Source organism: Trichoplusia ni, chromosome 15 (genome assembly GCF_003590095.1).
Source record: "Trichoplusia ni isolate ovarian cell line Hi5 chromosome 15, tn1, whole genome shotgun sequence".
NCBI classification, from domain to species: Eukaryota; Metazoa; Arthropoda; class Insecta; order Lepidoptera; family Noctuidae; genus Trichoplusia; species Trichoplusia ni.
The window spans coordinates 3,194,395-3,222,037 of NC_039492.1; the positions used below are offsets into that span (position 1 = coordinate 3,194,395).

Sequence of the window (27,643 nt, forward strand, 5' to 3'; positions counted from 1 at the left end):
GTGTTAAGATAGAAATTATCCATAACTGGGACAATTTGTTACGCATAATACAATAAATATACTACGACCAATATTAAAATATGTAATTTAGAGAAGAAAGAGTTCGTTGTTCATTTAACGCTCATATATTTTGACGGAAACAAAAATGGTAAAACAAACTGTACGTTTCAAAATATTTTACCTTTAGCAGAAGTTGGTAATCGTTGATTCTTTGTATCGGTAGTTTCAAATGTTCAGCAATACCCTTGTCGTCACGAAGCTTGTCTGCTAAATCCTGAGAACAATAAATATTTTTTAGGTCACGCAAAGTTACAAAGATTGTTAGCAATAAAATCTATAAATAACAACGAAATTCTTTGTATAGCTATTAAATAGCAACAATTTGGCGGCACTGACTGTGAACCGCGCTGATCTCTGCCAAAACACTTCGTTTGGAAGCTTTAGAAAATAGAACTTAATGATTTGTTACACCGATGAAGTTTAAAGTACTATGTACTGTGTACTGTGTACTGCCCGACTACCGCGATGAACAAGAATCCAGAGTTTTGAAACTTATAGACTTGCAACAATAGGAAGCGGTTAGGTTGTAGGTCTGCTGATCCGCCCGTTTCAGTAGTCCGGTTCACGCAAGTAATTAATTTAATGTCTGTAGTTTTTTGTATTTTTATTGACATTTTATAGTTATTCTGCTATTTGAGTACATATCTCATCACAGATCACTCGAATCGGCTCATGAGTTTATGAGCATGTCTTTATTAATATTGTAACTGCGCCGATTTCGTTTTATATGTGCTTAAATAATAACGTGTCATAGTTGCAGATCTCATCAACAACATCTGTAGCAGTAGTTGTTTAGTCTATTAAAAAAGGCATAAAAACGCAAGTTGTTTTGTTTTTATATTAAAGTTATAATAATCACCTGAAGATTGTTATTATTTAAGCATTTAATATTTTACTCGTAGTTGTCAAGCACAGCGTGAATAGTCCAACAGTCGTCTATTTCAGGAACATGTTCCATTTCTCCATGATTCTATGTGACATCAAATTAAATATAAACGTTTATTTTGAACCTCTCTCGTCCGGCCTTGACAGACGACATTAATAACATTTTTCTAGGTCGTGAAACAAAACTTTTGAGTTATCTTTACTTTCCAATGTCTTAATATTTGTGTAAGATAATGAAATATAGTGAAAATTTAGCGAAATAGTACTTAAAATAAATAATAATAATAATAATAAATGCGGACAACATCACATACATTGTTCTGAACCCAAAGTAAGTTGCTAAAGCACTTGTGTTATGGAATTCAGATACAACGAAGGTACCACAAACACCCAGACCCATGACAATGTAGAAATGTGAATTTTTACATTGACTCGACCGGGGATCGAACCTGGGACCTCAGAGCTAGCGACACCTTGAAACCGGTGCGTACGCCACTCGACCACGGAGGTCGTAAAAAATATTTTTCTACAATTTGAGATTTCGTTCAATTTACAATTGTATTAATTTATTTTTATGGATTGAATATCTGTAAATCACGTTACTTATTGCAATGCATAAGTTAAATATCTAAGGAGATAAAAAAATATTGCTTTTTTATGTTTTAACGAAGTAGCACACATGAGTAGCGATATCTCATTCAAATTAATTTTAAGTAACATACTCGTACATGCAAAACAATAGATAAACAGTAACCACAAATCGACAGAGATCTTATGAGCATCATAACTCACAGTAAGCCTACCAATAAATGTTTATTGCCATTCAAATATCACGAATATGCTTGTCTAGTCAAATCGAACGTACATAATTAAAGCGACATGTGTCTAAAGCATTCGTTGAATGTCACACTAATTGCCGCGCGATGTTGGCACCACCTCAAAAGCCAGTAATCAAGAATATTGACATGGTGTTGCAATTCCTTAACTATTTGTTGCTAAGTTATAAAAGATTTAAATTAACGTGACGTTTAATGGTTCGAGCACTTTAGTTGCAATATGTTTCGTTTACTTGAAAAAAGAAACAATCTCGTAAACGATTCCAATGCATTATAATGTCTCATTCTTCTTTTTGTGTTGTTAATTCACAGTCAGAAGTGGCACAGGTTACACCTTAAGAGTAGTGACTGTGAATTCAAGATTTTGTTAATATATTTATATTTACAAACAGTTATCAGACCCTCTAGCAAAGCTAATTAAAGTCAACAAAAATGATGATGATGAGATGACAGGTAAAAGTCATATCGAATCGAAATTTAATTCCCATACACTTGACCATTATTTATTAACATCGGTTGTAGAAATATCACTATGCCAACGGGACTAGTAACGGCAGTAGAATAACTATATTCTCTTGGAAATTATAGTTGATATTCAAATAAAGGTTCAGAATCGTCATCGGCCTAGCCTTTTCCCAACTACGTTGGAGTCGGCTTCCAGTCTAACCGTATTCAGCTAAGTACCAGCGTTTTACAAGGAATCAAATAAAATCAGGTTAAAACAATTATAAAATACAAAATTGTATCAGACGATACACAAACTATTTGTTTTGATACTGGCACCATATTTCGTAAACACAACCACATTGACTCCAATTCTCGTTTCAAGTTCTGATCTGATCCGATTATAAAAATCGGGTTTGATCTCATTATATGTATAATATACATACATATACGTGTATTTAGTCTATAGAAATAGAAATGAAACGACTTTTACGGATTTTATCGCGGTTTAATTTTTGGTTTTAGTTTAAACCGCGATAAAATCCGTAAAAGTCGTTTCATTTCAATGTCTAACATTCGCGTAAACCTAAGAAACCACTATAGAAATAGCTTTGATTTGCAATACATCAGGTACTTTATGAGATTGAACTTTCCGAACTGCGGCACTACAAATATTTCACCGTCCAGACGCTCAAGTGTTGATATTGGTAGTTAATGTTGTATATAATCATCTGGCATTGTGTATTCTATATCTGTTTTATTCTTCTCAACACGTTAAATGAAAGATTTACATTATACGAGATGTGGGATAATTTACGGCGTTTTTTTTTGTTTTCGTACTTTTAATTTTCTGTAAACGAACTTATTTATACTTCAGAAAACTTTAACGGTTGATCAGAAATTAGCAAACGAAGAGACAATATACCAGACCAGTGGACAGAAATCGGAAAGAAATACATAATTATTGAAGGAAATAAAGGAAATGTTCATCATTTTTTCACAATTATTGCCTACTGATACATTAATGTAAACACTGCAATAGCAGATTACTAAGCTTCAGACTTTGACGTCAGAATTAGTGAATAACAGCCACTGAAGTGAGATTGCAAAATCCTGTTACGTCAACACCAGTTATCATAAACAACGTAGGATGGAAAATAAAGAGATTGAGTATTATTTTGAATGGCAGAAGTGTTTAAGTTTCTTCATTAATGTAATAGTCATTAAAAGTTTAATGAACCCAATACCTATGGCTATTTTTACTGTGTTGAAATAATTTGTATAAAACAATTTAGTAGGTAGGGCCGATTTTTCAATCGCCAGATAACTTTTATTCAACGAATATGAATGACGTTTTGACAGTTTTTGTATAGAAAATATGTCAAACGGCCATATTTATTCCTAAGATAAAACTTATCTGACGATTGAAAGATCGGGCCTGAGTATATTATTCAATTGTTGGACTGTGTAATGTGAAAACAAAATAGTCTAGAATATTCAAAATACAAATAATGGAAATGAAATATGGCTTTTCAAATAAAACTTAAAACGATAATAAATCAAAAGTAGCGGCCGCACACACTGGCCATATTTATTTATTTATTTATTAAAAATAAGCACACCAACAATACAATCACCCAATGTTATACAAAACCTCAATAATCAAACAATTGAAAGCACAAGCAATTGTACAAATTACAGGAGTGCATGACATTAAAACATGAAACTCATTTGAGACTTACACAAAAATAACTAAGCTACTAAAATTAAAATACACATTAAAATAATAACGAATGGGCACTATTCACACTGTTTAAGTAGAGAGCGTTTGTATGATGCGAACTTCATAAAGAATATATCGATGGGATAATCTGTCACAATGGTCCTCTCATTATATAATCTTGCCATACGTGTAAGAGGGCTATTAAATGTGGTATTCAAAGTAGATGTAGGAATTTCAAAAACTCGATGATGTCGCTTACTACGTCGGTCAAATCGGAACTTTAAACCTTCTATCAACTGGGCATCAAGAAGGCCATTTACAATTTTGTAAAGAGTCAGTAAATCAGAATGAATTCGCCTTTCTTTTAAGCTTAACAACCCAAAGTGTCTTATTCTGTCACCATAATCAGGAATAGATCGTCGAATGCCTTTCTTTGAACACAAATACCTAACAAAACGAGCCTGAATAGATTCAACCTTATCAGCATAAGTAGAGTAATATGGAGACCAGATTGTGGAACAGTATTCCAGTGAGCTTCTTACTAGTGCATTAAAAAGTATAATAATACTGGTGCTTTTACGGAATGGTTTGGACATTCGGAAAATAAATCCAAGCATCTTCTTACCCTTGGTCACTAGGTTGTCTATATGATGGCGGAAAGTTAATGCAGCATCGAAAAGTACTCCTAGGTCACGTATGACAGATACTCTGTTAAGTACAGTTCCCTCTATATGGTAATCAAATTTATCATAACTTGATCTATTGGTGAATGTTATTGTCTGGCATTTATTAACATTTAGCGTCATTCTATTGTTCAAACACCAATTTTGAAGGACATTTAAATCATTCTGAAGTTTCAGACAATCATTAAGGTCCGATATTCTGTAATATAATTTTAAGTCATCGGCATAAGCTAGACAGTTGCATTTCATTTTATCTAATAGGTCATTTATAAATACTAAAAAGAGTAGGGGGCCCAGTTTTGAACCCTGAGGCACACCAGAACTAGGAATAAATGGTACAGAGTCATAACCCGCTAACGCTACAAGCTGAGAACGATTAACTAAATAACTATCGAACCATCGCAACAAAGAACCATGAATACCAGCATGTTTTAATTTTAAACTAAGAATTGAATGATCTACGCGATCAAATGCCTTTGCAAAATCTGTGTAAATAGCATCCACACGACCCCTGGCCTCAAAAGTGTCGGCAATAAAAGAAGTATAAATAAGTAAATTAGTCATAGTGGAACGGTTGGACATGAAACCATGTTGTCTATCACTAAGCACATGACGTAGGTGGGAGTAAAGTGCAGCATATATGAGACCCTCAAATATCTTCGCAAACTGTGATATAATAGATATTGGTCTATAATTAGTCACGTCATTCAAAGTACCAGATTTATGTATGGGGATGATATGTGCAATTTTCCATAAATCTGGAAAGGTGCCTTCTTTAAGGGATTTATTATATATTAATTGCAGTGGCTTAGTAAGGGCATCTATACAGAGACGGATAAATACAGGAGGTAGTCCATCGGGGCCTGCTCCTTTATTCAAGTCCAATATTTTTATACTATTCCTAACGTCGTCCTCGGTAATGTTAACAGAAGAAACACTGAAATTAGACCAGGATACTCCTGGAGACAAGTTATGAGAAGGTTGAACATCCGCATACACGGAAGCAAAATACGCTGCGAATAAATCTACCACCCCGCTTCCACCCTCGCCAACACGATCACCCCAGTGAACTTGGTCAGGGATACCCCGATAAGATTTTTTAGTCTTAGTATACCGCCAGAATGCTTTAACATTTGTCTTCAAATCATTTTCAATTCTTTCTATATATTCTTTGAAACAGATCTCTAATGCTTTCTTAACTTGCATGCGTAAGCAAACAAAAGCGTCATTGTCTCGAGGGTTTTTGAACTTTTTGAATCTAATTCTATATTTATGTTTTTCTTTGATAATTTTAATCAAAGAAGTTGTAAACCAAGCGGGATAGCAGTTGTTTTTAGGTTTGCCCTTTGGAGTATATTTATCAATAATTTCCCATAATATATTATAAAATTTCTGAACAAACTCATTACAGCTCAAATGAAAGTACTCCTGCCACTTAACGAGACGTAGATCACGAACACACGCTTCATAATCTGTTTTCATAAACATATATTTGGTCTGTGAAGTATTATGACTTAAATTAGAATGATATGACTTATCAAGAGTTAACTCAAGGGGTGGATGATGTGAATCGGGTTTACTAATGGGGGGCGCAGAGGTGACAGAGATGCCAGTATTCTCATCCACTAACACGAGGTCCAGGATATTATTATTCGTATTATTGATAAAATTCTTTTGAGTATATCCAGTAATACTTAGAAAGTTCCTCAATGCTAACGATTTAAGGTCACTGGCTCCTAGAAAGGGATCGTCAAGGTGTGTCGTCCATCTGACATTAGAAAGATTAAAATCGCCTATAATCAATGTAGTTTTATCTAAATCATTTAAACAAATTTCTTCAGCTCGCATGAAAAATTGCTCAAAGATATGGCTAGGTATATAGGACGGTAAATAAACTACGCACAAGTTCATACAGACACTTCCCAAGCTTATACACAACCACACATCTTCAACAGTAGTTTGCCAATTCGTTTTATGAACAAATTTAAATTTAATACTTATAGCTATAAGAATACCACCACCATAATTTTTAGAGTACAAATCCATAAACTGAGAACTGCGATCTCGCCTTACAACAGTATATCTCTGGTCAAAATATTCTGAGGATGATAACGAGCCGTCCAACCAGGTTTCAGTCAAGCAAATAATATCATAGTCTGAATTTAAAGTTGACATAAGAATTTCATGCGACTTCGTTTTCATACCCCTCACATTCTGATAAAATATTGAAATACTATCCATTACAATTACTACAAAAATGTAACTTAAAAATTAATTACTATAAAATTTGTTAATTATTATATTATTAAACAATTTTATCTAAGCATTTTTCGTCTTTGATCCATATGGTTCCTGAGTTTTCACTCTTACAAACGAAAATTTTACCATATCGGACCCAAACAAACTTATAAGATTTATCTTTGGCCCTAAGACGTGCTGCAGCGTGTAGAGATTTGTTAATCGGGGAGAGGTGCTCAGACACGAATACTGGGACCTTCTTATCACCATAACCCAGAACGGATGAATTTAACTTATCTTCACTGTGAGCTTTATTATAATTTGTCACGGCTGAATAAAATTCGTCACGACATCTAGGACTACTTAGTTTTACTATAACAGAGCGAGGGCGTAATTTGTCGTTCTTCATACTAGCCACTCTTACGCACTTCAAAATGTCACCATCTTTTAGTGCATATGACACAACATTGGCCAACTTTATGATAACGTTAGGTAGCACCTCATTTTTATTCTCTGGCAAGCCGTGGATTTCCAGGTTAGCATCACGCATACTCTGGTCCAGTGAGTTTAGTCGCGCCGTCAACTGAGCCACCGTTTTTTCCATCTCGCAGTTACGTGAACGAAGCTCGGTATTTTCAGTTTGTACTTTCCGAAATTCTGCTTTTAAATCATTAACTTGAGAGATATCGAAGGAACTAGATTGCTTCAACTCGTCCAATTGTTTTCTAATATCATTCATTTCGGATCTAAGTTCACAGATCATACTTTTAACTTCAAGACGCATCGTGTTCCTTATTTCATCTCTTATAATGCGTCTTATGTCATTCATTTTATTCTTCTCATCATCAGAACTATCCACCATATTATCCGATTGGGATTTATCAGATGGCTGCTTAGATAAACAACTCGGACAATTCCACGCAGAACGCTTCAACTTACTAAGCTTCTTAAACGCTGACGCGCTCAGGTTGACGCATAGGTGGTGATAAACTTTGTCACAATTGGAACAAATTATTTTTTCAATTTGTTTGACTGGCAACTCGCAGTTATCACAATTTGCCATCGTATAAATGAACTGTCAAGTACAGGAATGTCGAAATAAACCCAAAAAGATTTTGCTCGCCGTAGGATACGAACCTACACCACTGTGTGCACGAAAGGCAGGCTTACCGAACAAACCCACCGAGACGTTGCAGTTAGAAGCGAAATTATAGACCTGTTGTGGTATTGACAACTGACACAAAGTTAATACAAAGTTAATAGACGGTAGATTTGCGAGTGTTAACTTGGATTAATAGTCACTAAACTTTCACATATACCGTCACAAAGCACTTGTATTTTATAAGTTTTTGCAAATTATCGCACTCCAATCATTACAGTGTTCACTTAACTTACTTCCAACACTTAAACTTTCAATAGTTTTAACAGTATATAATCGTAAACAACTTTTTGCCGTGATTTAGATAATATAATAACGGAGTAGAACATAAACACTCCTGCTTAGTTGAAGTCTCGATGACAATATATTTAGAGCACCTTGACATATTGGGTTAGATTCGCTCTGTTTCGCTAACAACTGGTGGTTTCAACAATATTTGTTACTACACAAACAAACGAAATACAATTTACGATTACCGATTTGCAGATTTTGCTGCTACAAAAAAATATTGGTTTAAATTTCTTATTAAATACGTGAGCTGTCAATATTTCCAACAGGACAGCTGATGGAATAAAAATGTGTATTTATTTCTTTTTAGCGTCCATTAAATGTTAGTAATGTGTCATAGAAATACAAATTGAATATTATTTCGTTTGCAGAAAGTAGACGGTGGATTGTAATATAAATTGATCGTACAAGATTAGCGTAAAAATCGCGATGTCGTAACAACTATAAATAATTAGGGCAATGACTGAATTACATCTGCGCATTCATTGATTTTGTAGCAATCCATTTTACTCTTTATGAGAAAGCAATAAAGTTTACAATCGTACTAGTCGATTGTAGAACAAATAACCGATGTGCGATGGAGCCCATCCAATGATTTGAAAAAAAAAATGTTTGAAGAGAAATTTTCTATTATTTTTGTTAAGTGGCGGACAGCCTCGCCTTGATTTGAAACGTTCCTTCAGTAAAACAATGTGGTAAAATAAATGATTTCAGACGACAGCTTAAATATTTTGTTGAAAGATTATTTTATATTGAAGTACGTCCTTGCAGAACTAAAGGTAACGGAATTGTGTAAATGTTTGAAATAAAATAAAATTCTAGCAAGATAAATAACAAAGTGTTAATAATATACTTGGAGTAACTATGAATGTTTGTTCATAACGGCGTTTATTTGTGTTTTATCGCTTCAAATAAATATTTTTCTATTGTTCTCAATGGAGTGGATCAAATCAAATAATTATATTTCTTCTATTTCATGTCTCATTTGAATATTGAATTATAACAAACCGCTTGACAACAAGGTTATTTATATTTGTTTTTGCGAATATGTTTTGGAATCAAACCTTATTGAACGTTCATGCAGTGATGTGACTACAATTTACATTTGTAAGATACAATGAAACATGTATGTGTTTGTACAGGTAGAGATATAAATCAAGATATAATTAGCACTCGGTATCCCTAAAAACATATGCAAAAATTGGGTCAAGGTCATCGTGCGCAGCTTTAGCGCACATCCTGCGCGCGCGCCGCTCTCACCGAGCACAGCGGGGCGGCGGCGTAGCAGAAAAATATAAGATTGCCGCGAAACTCATCCACCCACGCAGCACTAGAAATAAACCAGACGCGTTGCTTGTAACACTATACCCGTAACATTGAACCGAGGGGGAAAAATCACGATATTTTCGCCACAGCCGATAGCCGGTCTAATTATAAGCGTCCGACGCTAATTGTGCTGGTGTATCGTACCTGAGCGCGGCAAAGGTATCACGAGAACACAATCACAGTCACACACTTCACTCGGACGAGTGGTCGAAGGTCGTAGATGCGCTGGAGCGAGCGAGGTGGTCGCGTCCGCGTCTTCCAAGCGACTGCTTCACTCCTGGCCCTGTGCTGCGCGCCCGCTAAACATAGAACACCCGCACACACGATGATTTTTAGAGGATAACGCCATTTCACCGGTGACGTAGCAGCCGGGGAACACGCCGCGGCTCTCGTGGCCAAGCAAGGTCGACAAACAAACCTTGAAACATCCTTGCTGCCGACATATAACCTACGGGCGTGGAACTGGAGCTTTGTTGGAGGAACGCTGAACGCTTAAACTACGACAGAGGTTAATGGGAACGGTTATTGGTATATTAATTAATTCAGAATGAATGCGATTGTGGTGCCAAATACATTGTATGCGTATGCGATGCATAAATATTGGCGTTGTTGTTTTGGGCGGATGCTATTGACCCTTTGGCAGAAAGTAATCGATTGTCATACAGCGTGCAACTCAAGTATAACTACCTAAATACGTCTTGAAATTAGACTCTCAAACATAGATAATTTAAGTTATGTTTATGTGTGGAATATTTTAATTTAGAAGAAATATCAATTTCTAAAGAGGCAAGAATTAATCGTACTTTTAATAAATAAAATAATCGGACTTTTCGTTATATCGGTCAATACGCGATTTATGTATTACTATGTCTATGTAACACAGTGGAAGCTTTAAGAAAGATTATAATTGACACAGAAATGAGAAACACTAACAAAAACATGTGCATGCTTTCGAATATTCTATGGTTGAGTAGATATAATTGGTGGTTAAAAACCTATATTAAGTACTTTGTCGACCTAAACATTGTTACGAAACTCCACTTGAGCTGACGCATAATCAACTGTATCGCTTCCAAAATAATTTGTAGCTTCTGGAAGGTACTACGAATGGGCTACGGCTGACGTAGCTGTCGTTGACTCCTACACGAAGCCGCTACGTGGGCTACACGAGCAAGTTGTAAACAGTTCTCGCAAAATGGTAATTCTTTCTGAATGGTTTAATTTAAATTTAAAATGGTTTGTATTTGTAAAACCGGTCGAGCAATGGTCTACATTCGTTGAAAATATTGTTTTGTTGAAGTTACTAGAAGACCCACAGTTTAAATTATACAAAATTCACAAAACAGAAAAACATTTTTTTTAGAGTTCCCTAACGGAACATAAACGGAAAAATTGTACTGAACTGGTGCTTAAATCGAATTGAACCGCGAGTCCGAATTGCATATTATAACGTTTTTCTTGTTAAGAATTTTTGATGAAAGGCTCAAATTTTAGAAAGCATCATAAGCTTTGTTATCGTATTGACAAGGTCCGTTTGATTTTGATTTTGTCAAGACAAAATGCAATAAAGTCAAAACATTTTTGACTTTTATTGCATTTCTCTACACCTATTTCGTATAACCATTATATTAAAGGCTCATGATTTACGTCTCGACGGTAGCAACTTTAATATTTCTGCGTCATGAGTCACTGGCCACTTTTGGGCTTTGAAACTTTATGCCTACATAGAAGAAAAAATGTCATTAGCTCTTATGACTAACCGGTGAACTTCTTACAAAGGATATAGAAAAGAATCATCATCATTTATTTCTAGAGCTGAGTCAGCGGTGATGACTATTCGACATGTAGGACTTGATTGTATTCTTAATCCGCCTGGTTATATTTGTCATATTTGTGACTAGGCATGAGAAATAAATTTTTAGGTTTCTGTAGTAGATTAAATACTAAACGGCTAGAAACTAAAAAAGCGCTTCGTACCTTGGTTTTCTAAATATTTTATGTAATTTTGTAGAGTATTCTCTCTTATTCAATTTTGACTGTACTGTAAACATCCTGAACTTAAATCGGTTATTGGGAGTCACGTGAAACCACCGTGGATGTAACAGTTCAGCTGAACTAATTTGTAGAGTAGTTGTAACAAATTTGAAGAATGTAAATAACTGGTTGAACTTAATTATTAAACTGTAACCTTAAAATTGCGGAGTAAATGTGAGAACAGCAAGTTGAAACCAAATTATTTTGTTTAAACATAAAACTCTGAACGCTCCCCGTGATTTATTTGGGTCACGTTATTTTGCAAATTGACTCCCCCACATTTCCTTTGAATGTTTAAATGTGAGTTAGTTCAAACTATGTTGATTTAAACATTTAAGCATTGACCTGTTTCCCAACTCTAGAGTTAAACAGCGCAGTCGCCAAACTGGTCAGAGTTCTTTACATAATAGCTCATTTTCAGGGCCGGATTTAGAGGAACGGGGGCGAAAGCTCCGGGGCCTTCACAAGCAGGGGGCCTCCACAATAGAGACTTCGGAAAAAAAACGTTCCAATTTCAACTAGTAAACATCTTTTTGATATTTTTTTTTCGCTTTTACCTTTACCTACAGCCATTTTTACCTACAAAATTGTTCATTTTATTTGGAAAATAATTTGGGGCAGGGGGGCCTTCACTCCTTTGTTGCTCCGAGGTCTCTGGACCCCTAAATTCGACCCTGCTCATTTTATTGCGTATTCGATTACAATTAAAAGATTGCAGAAAATGAAAAGGTTAATGTAAGTCTAAGTTAATTTCAAAAAAAAAACAATGGGGGTGTATTTAATTCGCAGTCTACCTTTTATAACATTATTTTGTGGATCATACGGTTGAAAAAACATTAAATACAAAATTAACACATTGCTTCTGTACCGAAAATAAGTCGTCAATCATTAAGTAAATAAACAGTCAGACTTCCGTTTAACCTGATTTATCTACTAAAAATAGTTCAAATCTAGATACGGAACTCGCGCTAAATTCTCAGTAAGTCAGATACGTACATATGTAGGTATGCTAGCACAGTTCCACACTTGGCATAAATCCATTACGCGAATGTAAACAGTGAGCTCCGTACCTCACTGATTACGTATTCCATGGTTATGTCTGATTTATTGTGCTCTAAAACCGTACATTGTTTCACGTGGTTTTAGTTAACTTTTACTACCTATCGTTAGTTATTTAAAGAGGTGATTAAATTTGCAAACAAAGTGGAGCATTTTTTGCATGAGCTTCGTTTTTTTTAGGTTTTACGTATTGGGTATGTTTTAGGAGTATTATTATTATCTCCTCAACACTTATTTTTAAGCATGGTTGTTTCGCTCAAGGGAAAGTATCACATCACAAAAACCGATTTAGGAATTATCTGTGATTAGCTCGGGGCCCAAAATATTTATTGTCAGGTGTTTAAGTAATTCTATGCAAATAAGCAATTACTCGTCTGTCTATTGTCTATCTTAAGGACGTTAAGCTAGAACATTGAAGTCACCTCGGTATTATAATACATTTTATGAGGGTCACGACTTGACATTTGATGTACGAAACTGAAGAATGAATTTAATATAGTATCCTTGTGGTGTCACCTTAAATGTAAGCCTTCGGCGTTTTTTGTGCATTTTCAAAATTATTTTGAGATAGACAGCTCCACGAATTTTGCACGTTACAGATAGATTTAAAATGTTTATTTTTAACTTTCGGTTCTAATAAGTTTATTTTTCCTTTACTTTTGAATTACGAAGATGCTCTGTTCATCGTTAAAGCGATTGCAGTGGAGATGGAGAAGCCACAAATCGCGTGTAACCCTTATTAAATGATGTAACGGTTTACTCACGCGTATTTATCGGGGTAGCCCGACTAGTTTCGGACCCAACCGGAGTCCTTAATCATGAGCAGACGCGGCGGTTCGACTCGCGATCCCGCCTCTCATCATTTAATAATGAATCATTCTCACGACAGTTACTATCAAAATACGCGTGTAACCCTTTTACAGAATAATCTTGCGTAGTCCACGTCTACGCAGGATTTATGAAATTAATAAAATGGAAAGGTTTACGAGCTAAGGTAGTTCTTCGATTTCTTCTCAATTTAACATAGAACCATCGGAGATAAAATCACATGATACCAAATCTAAAGCAGTTTTAGCATTCAAAATATAGTACATTTTATTAGTCACACACAAACAAATATCGTCTTAGATCCCAAAAAGCTTTCTGCTTTCTGATGCTGGTCCCAATATTACGTTTGTAAATTTTGATGTTTCGTTATATATTGTTGGTTTCTGAGGGCTGCTTTGTCAAACATTTGTCAGGCATGTCTCTACAATATAGAATGAGAGATGACGTTTGTACCGTGGAAAACCATATGTAACTCAATAGTCAGCTGATTTACTGTGTCAATTTGTCACTTTCCAAGCCAGAATGTTCTAATATTATCATGTTTATAGCCGAAATAGTGTGATTGCCCTCGATATGACTGGTCAAATTGACAGCACTCATACCCCGATGCTATGTGGCGGCATCTAAACTATTCTAGTTCTTGGCGCTGTGCCTAACGCTCGAGCCTGTTGGCGCCCCGGCTATCTTCACGCCATCAAAGTGCTGGGGGTTACAGATCAAAAGTTTGGGCGGAGTCGTAATTCAGCTATATTAAGGACTAAGCATACCTCATCATGAAAACATTCATGCCAAGAAAGAAAATATTCTTGAAAAAATAAAGTCATACTATCGATTGAATTTAAGTACCGTATCTGTTCAACTTTCTAATTCTATCTACATCATAATAAGTAATATGAATAACTAACAATGACAATGATTCAACTTCTCATTCAGATAGCCACATAACGCCATCTTTTGATCATCACTGTGAGTATCTTTGGAAACTGTGTCGTACTGGTTAAGAATATATCAACAGATGGCGTTGGACGCTACGAGCTTGTAGTACATGTTCAAAATTCTAGATGGCGCTAACTTTGATCATTATAGTACTATCATCTACACTACAGATGACGCTAATACACGATGAGGACTAATAACAGTAAGATTTGTACTCTAAACATATTTTTCTATCCTACAAACACATTGTTGGTATTTCAAAACATTGCTTAGTTAACACTAACCTGGAAGTATTTGTTGACGACAGGTTCGGTGGCGAGCAGGTGCTGTGACCTGGGCTCGTCGCGGCAGTACGCGACGTGCTTGTCGAACTCACGCTCCATTCGTAGCAATGCCCTTCCAAGCATCTTCGGTTCACTGGCATAGTATTTTATGCCTTCTAGCAGTACCCTGTAACAAGGTATTTTGTAAGCCGACCTAATTTTATGATTCCACAGTCAACTATTTCCCTGATACTAAACAGAGAAGATCTTCTAGTAGACAGAACATCAACCTTTGTCGTTGTAGATATTTATTTTTTATTTTTTTTCGTTTTGCTTCGGAGGGACCAAAATATAACAGCAAGCTTAAAATATTGTAGCTCATGTCATATGGTCTTGCAAGAGCATTAAACAGAGGAATATTTCACATGCTTTAAAAATGAATGTTCATAATCATGCTAGCAAAATAAGAAAGTGAAAATCAAAATTTCACTGCGATATCCATCATGTAGCATCAAGTATCCTTACGTATTATGGAACTCGCAGATCTGTCTGAAGTTAGAGAACAGAAGCTCTCGGTTGTCGAACACCAGCTTGGGGGTGCTGGCCTTGTCGATGGGCTTCATGTAGCGGGACACCACCTGCTGCATGTCACGCCCAAACTCCTCCTCTGTCTCCACTAGCTCTCGTACCACGGCCCTGGGGGTAAGATGCATTTTAGAATATACATAATATTATACGGCCGGTCTTCTCAAAGGTCAGTCAAATGTATTATCTATATATTCTATATATATACTATACTAATATATAAAGCTGAAGAGTTTGTTTGAACGCGCTAATCTCAGGAACTACTGGTCCAAATTGAAAAAATATTTTTGTGTTGAATAGACCATTCATCGAGGAAGGCTTTAGGCTATAAACCATCACGCTGCGACTAATAGGAGCGAAGATACAATGGAAAATGTGGAAAAAACAGGGCAGCTATAAATCATAACTTATATCTTCTACCCACGGGGACGAAGTCGCGGGCAACAGCTAGTGTGTTGATAATTCTAACAAATCCATGATAAACAACTTACTTTATTTTTACAGAATTGATGAAATACGAATTGAGTTTTCTAAATTACAAAGGATAAAATATTATGATATTTTTATAAGTTACCTCATTCATTATTCTAGTATGTGGATAAATAGAATATATTAAAGGTGGAAACGTAATCAAAGTAGACCATTATAAAAGTGTTTCGTTTCTAAAATTGGCAAATATGATAAATCGTTGATAGTGGGTGCACTTGATGAAAAGCGAACGTTTTCAAGATCAATAGACCAATAAATCCATCGACACACGACTCCAGCTGATGACGTCACAACGAGGGTTAAAATGATAAACATTATAATAAATTAGTGAGTGTTTTCCTAGCAGCTGAGTCAGAGAAAGAACGCGCGATTCCTTTGCCAAGAGGTAAGGGCGTGGGAGCTTCTGAAACAGCGAATGTAGAGGTACTACAGTGAAGGTCATGATTCGCTCATTCATACACTAGGTTAATAGACAAGAGTGACTCATACCAGATTCAAATTATTCGGACAAGTATATTCAAAGTATTGTCGTAACGAACCCAAACCCTTTTATTAAGTTTTGGGGTATACCTATGCGAATCCTAGATGGTTTATTAATTTAGTTTTTAGGCACCTGTATGCTGTGTATATGCTACCCATAGCTCAGTGTAATATCTTCTTTAGGTTGTACTTTTGCCCGCATTTCACATGTAACATAAGTCTGTGATATATATGGTACTTCTGAGTCATGCAGAAAACAGACAAATAACTCATGCATACTAATATGCTTGGCTTGTTATATCTCTGTTTATTTTATATTACGATTGCAACAAACTTTAATGGTATTCGTAATTACAGAAACTATTCTGACAGAGCGAAATAAGTGAGAGGTATTTTTACATTCGGCTGTTCGAATTTCATATTGGAAGACCTTTTATTTCTTACATGCTTTTACCATGAAATGTTGTAGATCCATAATGATCACACAGTGAAACAAAATGTTTAACAAGTACATACTACTGTATTTTATTTTGTCAGTGTAATACATCTAATAGACTGCGATAAAAGGAACAACTGCTATGCATTACCTCTTTTAAATTTATACTATTCATTAGAGGTCGTTTGTCACCACGCAACTAAAGACAAGTCCTAAATCCTGCCAAATGCACATGGACAGGCTGTTGGCAGTTTTGACTAAATACCTATAATAATAATATTGTTCTGGCAAGTATGGGCTGGTAGCGAGACAAGCGGGAATAATTGGATGTTCTCGTGATTTACGACCTGTTTTAGACGTGCATTTCCACCGAGTTATATGATCCGTTAACTGCGCATCTTGATAGCTGTGTTCCTTGTTGACGCGGAGATGATTCATTCGGAAGACTGTCTGGGAGATGGGTTTTGGTGGACTTAAATAGGTCTATTAAACTCGTGGACGTAGTGTAGCGTAAATACTAGGTCTGTCAGTGGACTACTAAAGAGGACTATTAAGGCAATGTCATAATGATGGCTTTGAATAACGATGTCTTCTGCCGCGCAGATGGCAATCGAGATATTTAATAAAGTACAGATTTGGATATCCATATGAATATGATTGTAAACTATTTTATATTTCCGGCAACGTACTGTATCAGATGAAAAAATATAATTTCTCAAATACAAAGCTTATGACGTTTTTATTGAGTTCCTAACCCAAGCAATATTTCCTTCTGCGCAACATTTATTGAACTTAAAAACCAAACAAAATATGTGTCGCCTTCGATGCGGAAGCCATTTTTCATAAAAATGGGATAATGGTAACTGAAGAAGGTTTGGAATGAGGTTATTAAATAATCAAGGGGAAATAACAAGTTAATGAATTTAAAATTAAATGAAATAAAGCTGTTGACATATTAATTAAATATATAAATCAAGCAAATTTTTTTTAAGAAGAGGGAACCATCAATGCCTGGTAAGGAGAAATTTAATTAATGAGATATTCAGAATTAACGTTATTTTTTAATGTGAGAGACATGGGCAAGTACTTATAGATTATTTTTCTGATATTTTGAAGGTTCATTACGAAAGTAAAGCTAAATGTTACTCCTGCATTTGTATTTTGATGGCGCTGCGTCTAAATCGGTCATTTTGGGCTTATTCCTATAGAGATGTTACGAAACAACTATCTTAATACCTGCTAATCCTTCTTTACGGCAGTACTGTTAGAGATTAGTTCAATTTGTTTATATCAGAGTACAGCGCTTGTCAAATCGTTCACTAACAATTTGGCTCTGTTTCTATAGGTGCTAATCATTGATAATTGACATGTCGTTGTGTGTTACAGGCAGGCGATGGCAATGACAAAACTCATTCAATCTTTGGTCAAAAATGGTTTTTGTTTTTTTCATCGACGATTTAAAGACGGCTGTAGCTAGCAATACCTACATTGAAGTAAAAATTACTCCTAAATTTAGTAGAGCCTATAACTAAGCCACTTAATTTTATCTTCACCTAGTTAAGGAAGCCCAAAATAAAACGTCACGATTGTTCATTCAACTTCTAAATAAAGATTCTGATATCAGGTTAATTAAATGTCTTTAAAGTAAAAATACCGCGACGAAATATAAAAATAGCTTCAAAATTTAATAAAATTGTTAAAGAGAGTGGACAGCTTGTCGACGACCGACGCGGAAGACATTCTCCCGCCAAATTACATCGGCGTTGATAACTTAATGCCCCGTCCTGATTCCTGATATAACTTGAAAGTCCTTCGTTTAAAGTCATCATCTCGTTGCGTTTGTTTATGTTGACGGGTGTTTGACGCGCGCAAGTGATGCTGTTTGGATAAAACTGAAGGATGTTAATGATCTGTCGTGACGCTTACGAGGGAGACTTAATTGATATTTTTGTGGTAAAGTGAATTTCAGTTTTGAGAATATTTTTACAAAATCAAAATAGTTTTTTGTGATTGAGATGGCTTATATTTGCGTTAGATTTATTTTACACAATACTAAATGAACTCTTACTAATTCTTACGTTATTGGAAAATAAATAGTTCTTACCGAGAAACCTAAAAGCGATTTTACAGTCTGCCAGGTATATTCGCAACAAGATTACTGCAACTCGTCCAAAAACAATAACAATTACATCGGTTATATAAGATTAGTTCCACATTAAGCTCTGCTATCAAAATCACATAAATATTAAGGTAATCGGTAGTGCGGTACCTATAGTACGCAAGCAGGAGTTTATGACTGGTAGCACAGCCAAGTGGAGATCATTAAACGGGTATGATTTACACGTGGTAACGTGTTGACGGAACAAAGGATTGAATCCAGAACATATATGTTAATGAAAACATAACATTTTAAAGACAAAAAACTAAGAGTTCTAAAAATGTTTATTGGTTTACTTTTAATATCCAGTAAATTTTATTGGGATAATACCTTCAGCGAGACAATTCTATGTGTTTTACCAAATTCCAGCTATTTTTAAAATACTATGTTACTTTATTTTTTGCACTTGAAATAACAAAGAGTCGTGTTGTAACCACAATAGGATTATGAGTATGATATTACGTGCAAAATGTGTAGAACAAAACTCAATTAAAATAAATGCGGTCATTGTGAATGTTCACAAAGATTTACAGAGTTCATTGAATTAAGAACATCGATAAAATCTTTATAGGTCCACATGAAAGCTGATTTCTCGCTTTGACGGCAATGACGATAAAAACTGTGCGAGGAAATCCTTTCAAACGATCGAAGATTCTTTTGAAGTTCGAAAAAACAATGTTCTGTACCGTACTGACGTCTGCAGTCGCCGGATTAGGTTTAAGAGAAATAGAATGTTATGCGATTTTTTGTAACAATCTGTTTGTTTTTTTGCTAAATATTTTAAGGATGGAAGATTGAAATTCGAATGCCAAAAGAAATTACTGCCACATTTTAGCGAAAAAGATTTAAATAAACAAAGCTCTACTTTTTAAAATCGATATTTCTTAAGTCTTTGAAAATACACCACTGAAATGGCTTTTTCAGACGTTACGGCACTGGGAAAGACGTTTTAAAATTTCTGTTTACTGTAACCTCTTGGGAGTGGGCTTCAACTCAAAGCTAAGTTCTTAATGCTACGTGGAAGCGTATGAGCAAAGGATCTCGTGGATAAGCTATAACTGCACAAATTGGTTGATGACAGGTTAAGCTACGCTTGATACTGTATCATGTATGCCATTACGTGGTCCTCAGGTTTTCGGAAGGTACCTTAAATTGCGGATCCCGGCTGTTATTCAAAATTAACGTAACCTAACCCGTAACAATCGGTACGGGTAGTCAGAAGCTAGAAAGTCTGACAACCAGCCTAGCTAAAGGATATCGTGTTGCAGGTTACTGGGTTGAGGAGGTCAGATAGGCAGTCGCTCCTTGTATAACACTGGTTCTTCGCTACATCTAATTATTCTAGAAGCCGAGCCCAGATACCCATTCCTGATGATCCAGTTGGGAAAAGGTTAGGATGATGATGTAGAGAAAGTATAGAAGGCATACTCACTGTCGTCTGGCGGCCAAGGCGGTCTGGTCCCTCTCCGCGGTCTGCTTCTCCTCCAGCACCTGCGCCGGCACGTATCCCTGGCGCGTGCGCAGCTCGCCGCCCTGCACGTCCTCGATCACACGCACCAGCCATCTGGAACCAGGGGGAAACTGGTCAACGAGAGCTATACGGGGAATTTGAGATTCATTCACTTACATTCAATAGTAAAGCTAGAAGTAACTCAAGTATATATGTATAGGTATATAGAAAGTTGATGCGCGTACCGTAAAATTTGTTTGCAAGAGTAGGTAAATCTAGATTGTGTTATTACGGTTGTCAACTGCTAAAGTACAGAAGAAGTTTTTCTTTCAACACGCAACGAATATAATCCCTTCTAGATTAACCTTATTTTTCATTTTATGACAATTCTATTTAAACTTTCCTACATAAAACAAATGAGATGAAATTACCAAAAGTAGAGCAGCGTTTGATCTTTAAATTATAAATTTATGTTTACCTGTGTCATAAAATCGTTTGTTTCTCACAGAAGTAAATAATTTATATGAGCGTTTAGCACGAGAAACCCACTCGGCGCGATAAATTATATTAACATAGGTATTCTGGGAAAGGCACCTGGAGCGACTAGCTGACATTTAGTTTGTGTTCATACACTACTTATTTTGATCTAAGAATATCGTGGCATTTATATTTCAGTCCGTAGACGTTGACTGCCCATTATAAATCTTACAAATTGTCTGGCTTCCGTCTTTGAGCAGTGTATAGTCAGGTAGGAAGCTACCTGTTTCTACTAATTATTTCCTTCTAGAAACTTATAAAAATAGGGAAATAAATAGGAGTTTCGGAATTTTAAATTATCCTCACTTTTAATATTTATATAGTACCTAGGACACGGTGGGTGTAAACCGTACTGTTTTCCTGATTGTTGTAATTTCAGTGAAGTGAATTGAAAAAGTTATACTCATAACCAACATTACGGGCCTTTCGTACCTATACATTATATATTTAACTTCAAGTAAAAATTTAACCCCCGATTAATTTAAATGTCAATCAACTTTAATTGCAGCCCTAATTCTCAAAGGCATAAAAGCATAAAATTTGAAGACTCTTCATATTAAAATATCTTAAAATAACTATGATTAGTTGGGCTAATTTCCCTGAAAGCTTTTAGCTGTCAATCTCGAGGCGTCACTGGAACATTGCCCTGTGGTTCGTTAGCCTAGTCTAGAATATCTAAAACTTTCATAGCGTGATTATTGTGCACACGGTGCCATGGCCCGATGAATTACATTTCAGAAAGTTTGAACACGAAGAAAATGAAGTGAAACTATGATTGTCATGAGTTCGAAATAAATGAATTGTTATAGAACGTAAAACAACTTCAGAAGCCGGGAAGATATGATCGAAATATTATGCTATTACACAATGTATAATTAGACGGCATTTAATCCCTCTCAGTTGACAATAAATGTTGATGCCACAGATAGGTATTTGGTTCTTTGTTGCCAGCTATCATACCAAACCGAAGCAACATAAAAAATAGACTTAATTCGATTGTCAGACCCTTGAATAAACAAGATAAAATAACACCAGCAATGTTCGAACCGACAGACTGACAGAAACTGGTGTTTTAACATTTGTTATGCGACACACAAATATTACAGAAACTTGCGAATTAAAACAAACGGACAGATATTCCCACAATTTTATTATGAATTTACATCGATCTAAAAAATGCGAGCGTGTTTTAACTCGACATTTGTAATGTCAGAAAATAGTGATAATCATTCGAAACATTTGCTACTTTTGTTTTCTTTGTAATGATTAAACTCATTTGAGGAAAGAGGTGTTGGAACGAAGTAGGTTACCTTAATCGCGAATACTAATTCATGAATATGTCAGCCGGATCATATCGGCGGAATCTGTGCCTCATTTGTTGGGATTTATAAAAAAGTTATTTTGACAGATAAATTATTATCCATTTCTCGGATGGTGTAGTTACAATGACGAATATTACGGGCTTTGCTTGTGATTTAGGATGGAGTGTACATCGCTTGGTTTGAAAACTAAATCGTTCTGTAAGTTATAATTTTATAAGTAAGTGATTTAAATTTGATTTGTGTAAACTAGGTATGTAGTTTGACTTAATATATTTTAATCAACAACTATTAGAGTAGCGAAATATTTGAAACATGGGTATCCATATTTCAAATATTTCCAATGAATGATTTTTAATTATGAAATATATTTTCTTACAGTAATGATAAAAAAAACATAAGCTAGATATAATATTAAAAATTTATTATCAAAATTGCTCTTCAACCAAAAGTGTTCTACATACATTTTAATAAAAAAATGGATATGACATACCATCGGATAATTCTGTGGGTTTAGCTTATTAAAAACAAATAAAACAAAAAATTGTTTTGATTAAGACTTTTACTGCCGCCATAAAAAGTACGTATAAATTGTAGTTCTGAATTCAAAAGACTGACGCGTAACTTACTTTTTTATAGTTTTTCAGCCTGTCATTGTAAGCAAGAAGGACAATAAATCCTCTTTTTTGTTCATTTTATCATTTATAGGTTTTATTTATGTTTTATTTTTCGAAATTAATATTCCTAGCATAAACCTATTATATTAATATTTTTTGGTATCAAATTAATGATCGTAAAAATGATCCACAAGGCTATTTGGTACTGAATGAGTTATTAACGAGTAACGAAATTATAGCTTAATTATTATACATTGTTTTTAGCTTGTAGTTACACTTATGTGAATAAAGGTTGATGTAAAACCTGCTTAAAAGTAATTTTCCGCGGGACACTAAATTTGCCTTCAAATATTTCAAAGGAGGTTACATAAAAGAGATTATAATAAAGCAGTATTAATCTATTACAGTCGAAATAATTTGAGATATCTGACAATTTATCTTAGGTGGTGGAGTTTAGCCAATTCGCTCTATCATAATTTTTGTGAATGTCCCATAGTGTTATTATCTCGGTCACTTGTTTCTCGGAATACAGACAAAATAATATAAACATTCGTGTTAAAATTATTTAGTCAGAGTTTTTTTTTCCTGGCTTATTACTGGGTCCATGTGTTTAACAAGAATTGAGCAATAAAAATGAATTATATAATCCATCATTGTCTGCAAATATGCTTATTAAAGTGACTATGATGATGATTAGTTTACCTTCACTCATCAGCCTCAACTAGCCTAGCCTGTCAGTTCAGACGGTAATTTTTAATTTAAAAAACTGGTTTTAAATAACTAATAATTGCGAAAAAGAGTAACCATTGAGTTTCTTGCTCGTTCTTCTCCATGAGAATCTAACTTCCAATCGAGCGGTAGCTTCAATAGGAGACTGACACTAGATTTTAATATTGTTTAAATAAATTGTTTGACGTTCAAAAGTGCCATATACTATACGGTCTAATTGAAATAAAAAAATTGACTTTGACTCTACTTAGTGAGTTGAAACATAATTAACTTGGATACACATTCTTAGAAATACAAGCACGAGTTATGTTCAGGAGCAAACCACCACAAACTTGTAAAGTAATACAGTTATAGTTGCGGTTACTATCTTACAAATGCAAGTGTTTCTGTGATGTGGTGGTGGCGTCCTAGAGCTGGGCTCTATGTTGTTTGTCCAATGTTGGCAAAATGCATAGGAGAATACGAATAGTGTGAAATTTAATCCAATCCACCATCACATCACTGCATCTCGTTTACCAAGAGCACCCCACATCGAACAAAGTTAGCCAACAGTACATCGACCTATCCAATGACGTCACTCTCCCGAGGTTACCAGCTCGCCGGATGCAATGTTATGATGCATTACACAACCAACACAACTCCTTGCTACTGACGCGACTATTCGTGGCTCCTGACGTCATTAAAACTGCAATACTTTTGCTCCAAATACTATGACAGATGGGCTGTTAAATCTCAGAGTTGTAAACTATAGAGTGAGGTTCAATAAAATGTAGTATTAATAATACACCGATTGGTGCCCAATGTATGTTTTTGAGGTTTATGTCAATCTAACCATGTCATGGAGATAATAAGTGTCGTTAGTCTGAAACATTTACTCAATACTCAATTATTTATTGCATTCCATATGTTAAGCACAAGGATGGTAAAATACAAGTTAAGATAAAATATGGACCCTGGCGGGCACGCAAAATTTACGAGAGAGGAAGAGGGCTGAACAGCAATTGAATCCGATCAATATTATTTTAAATAATTGAACATGCAGATTTGTAGACACAAATTAAACTGAGTATAAGTTTTTGAAATCCGATGTGGATGTGATTATATTGGATTAACATATAATAGAGATCTCTTTTACTAAGCAGTCTTGAGTTCGATTCCTGGTAACGAAATTAATATGTAACATGGCAGTGACATTGGTTTTACATAAAAAAAATCTCATCAGGTATAAAGTACAAGAGCGTTAATTTCCTCAACAAACTATTAACATATTGGCAATTTGTTGATTTTTTGTAAAATTGGTGTATAAATAAAATAATAATAATAATAAAGTATTTTAAAAAAAATGGCGCATTTATTTTGTGAAACAACTCAGATAGCACTGTGATGTTTTCCCTAATTGCTCACAATCCGATATGGTCTAGTGGCTAGGATACCTGGCTCTCACCCAGGAGGCTCGGGTTCGATTCCCGGTATCGGAATGTAATGACACATTGCGATTTTTTTAATATTAATTAAATAGGCAACATATTTTGTGGCTCTTAATTCTAAATCATAACCCAAGGTAATTTCGGTCGCCACGATTATAGTTTGTCAACATGCCCCAGAAAGTTTCATAAAGCAACTAGGTATGTTTTTTTTATGACGGGCTTGTAAAAAAACACATACATTTTTGTATGAAATTTTCTGACGTAAACTCGAAATTTTTTAACAAACCTATTTATAGCACGGGGAGCATTTATACTCGACAAAGGAAAAAAAACCATCAAAACCGGTTCGAAATTGGAGGTAATAAACATGTTGAAATTTCAGACGAATTAAAAACCTTCTTCTTTGGCAGTCGGTTGGAAAACAGGGTACGAAAATCGCAAATTAACCCCGATAACAACAGATTTTGGTTTTCCTAATTTTTTAACTTTCGTTAGTTGTAGATCATACATTTATTTATAATGGCATGTCACTAATTACAGCAATTTGAGACATAACGAATTATACATAAAAAAAACAATGTAGTTTGTTCCCTAAAACAAAGTTACTTTACTTTTTTATATATTAATAAACCACAACTTTGACACAACGCCATCTAGTCTCAAACTAAGCGAAGCATGTAACGTGATTTTAACCTTATTATTTAATGCCATTTTTGTACAAAAAAATAAATGAGAAATTATAACGAGTGATAATATTATAATGAATTTCTTTATCATTTCACACAGCGTACACCTATATAATTTTCTAAAGATGTTTCATGCATGTGTAATTGTCAAAAGCCCGGAAATGTCTTAACTGTCTGTGACTTCTAGTAAACATGTAAACGTCTGGACGACTTGTATTTATGACAACTCTATGATGAGCATAAAAAATCTTTATTTTGTAAAAGTGAAGTGCCCGTCCGTTGAGACGGTCACGCCAGTCAAAATATTATGTCCCATTTCTAGTTTTTGGAATGGTAGACGTTTTTAATGTTTTTATCTATGATGTAGCCGTAAGTAGATTTAGGTAACGGAAACTTTCAGCTTTCTTGTGCGACTTGGTAGAAAATGTTTTATAATGCTTAGCTAGTGTAGTGCTATTGCAATTGCTTAACTATTGTGCCAATTGAAGGGACAGAGACGTTAAGTACATTATTCACACACCCGTAAAAATAAAGAAATATGTTTGAGTAGTGGTTACTTAGTTGAGGTTTTTTTGATTAATACAATGTTCTGTTTTTTGTTATTTGATCAATTGATCAATTGCTGCAGCAGATGGACCAAAACGAAAACCGATATATCGTACATCTGTCAATGATTTAAGGATATGAACCAATTCCCTCAGTTTTAAGATATTCTGATAAACCAAACATCCAATAAAATACGAATGTAAGAAAACAAGCAAGCATTAACTATCTGGTCTGTTTACGAAACACCATTCCATGTACATAAATAACTCATCACAATCCGGTCTATTCGACCCACATTCGTCATCCCATTTCGAGTTCATGGGCAGGGTTAGAAAAATAACCTCCAAACACTGATCCACGTAATGGTCATCAAAGGAACGTGCCATCAATCTTCGTGAACGATAATTTTTAATAAATGGAGACGGAAGGCGTGCTCTAGTATACTAAGTAGGGCGCCTTGATCATAATCACTTTTATGATATTTGTATTTTCTGTAACATTTATTCGGACTCGTATCTTAGTTGCTGCGGTACGAGTGGAATTAGATCAAATTAAATGATTGATCCAGTTTTAAAACATATTTTCATATATTTCCTTTGGGATGATAAATTATAGTAACGGAAATGGGAGTTTTTTGTTTAACTTTAGTACAAACAGCATTGCAATCTTTTCCTTGCTGAATAGAGTTAATGTAAAAGTTTGAAAGTTGTCAAAAATATTTTAAAATTTAATTGGGTATTTATTATATTTTCTGCAACCGGAAAAATACAGAAACGAAATGAAAAACAATCGTATCACAGGAATAGTCAGGACGATTCTAGCGAACTTTTAGTAAAACAAAAGTACACTAAACTTATTTGGCTAGAACTTTCGTGTCGTAGGCGGCTGGCCTCTTTCCCTAATTCCAACAACTAAATGCTCTGCTTGGTTTTCCAGAATCATTGTCTTTATTTAATTGCGTTTAAAACCATTCTCTGGCTATTTCATGACACACGGCTTTTAACCCACTGAAGACGTGTTAAATATTTAATTGGAGCAAGATATAGTAGAGTTAGTACTAATAAGGTTGGTGATGAGAGGCGCGCTGGATCGAAACGATGAAGGCAGACCATCTGCGCCAAATCTTGCCCTGATGCTGTCCACAATCGTCAGATATGAGGGACTGACATGAAGAGATAGACGAGAAAAATGCAATCAAACAATAAAATGTACAAAATAGTATGGTTTAAAGCCCTACGTCACAAGAAACCGAAGCACGAGCAGATCTGTTCAACAAGACGATAAAGCTAACGATGCCATTATTGTAACGGTCTTTGAAATCGCATTAAACGTGATGCGATTAGCAGCCGCTAATATAAGACAGGTGGCTTCAATAACTAGAGCGGTGCTGTTTCACAATGATTATATTGTCGATATCGCATC

At 35.1% G+C, this 27,643-nt stretch overlaps 1 protein-coding gene and 1 non-coding gene across 4 annotated transcripts in view; one reads left to right on the plus strand and one right to left on the minus strand.

The window, feature by feature from the left end:
• The window catches only part of LOC113501514 (obscurin), a 48,074-nt gene extending 27,670 nt beyond the window's left edge, over window positions 1-20,404 (minus strand). For all 3 annotated transcript variants that reach the window (XM_026882691.1, XM_026882693.1, XM_026882692.1), the window contains exons 1-4: window positions 20,343-20,404; window positions 15,288-15,458; window positions 14,784-14,949; window positions 182-274 (exon numbers count right to left, since the gene is read on the minus strand). In XM_026882691.1, the coding sequence (XP_026738492.1) occupies window positions 182-274; window positions 14,784-14,949; window positions 15,288-15,409 (381 nt within the window). In that variant the 5' untranslated portion in view covers window positions 15,410-15,458; window positions 20,343-20,404. The remainder of the gene's footprint in view (window positions 1-181; window positions 275-14,783; window positions 14,950-15,287; window positions 15,459-20,342) is intronic.
• A 4,564-nt stretch (window positions 20,405-24,968) lies between these two features.
• On the plus strand, window positions 24,969-25,040 carry Trnae-cuc. Its single transcript has one exon. It is a non-coding gene; the product is annotated as a tRNA-Glu (tRNA).
• The last annotated feature ends 2,603 nt before the right edge of the window (window positions 25,041-27,643 follow it).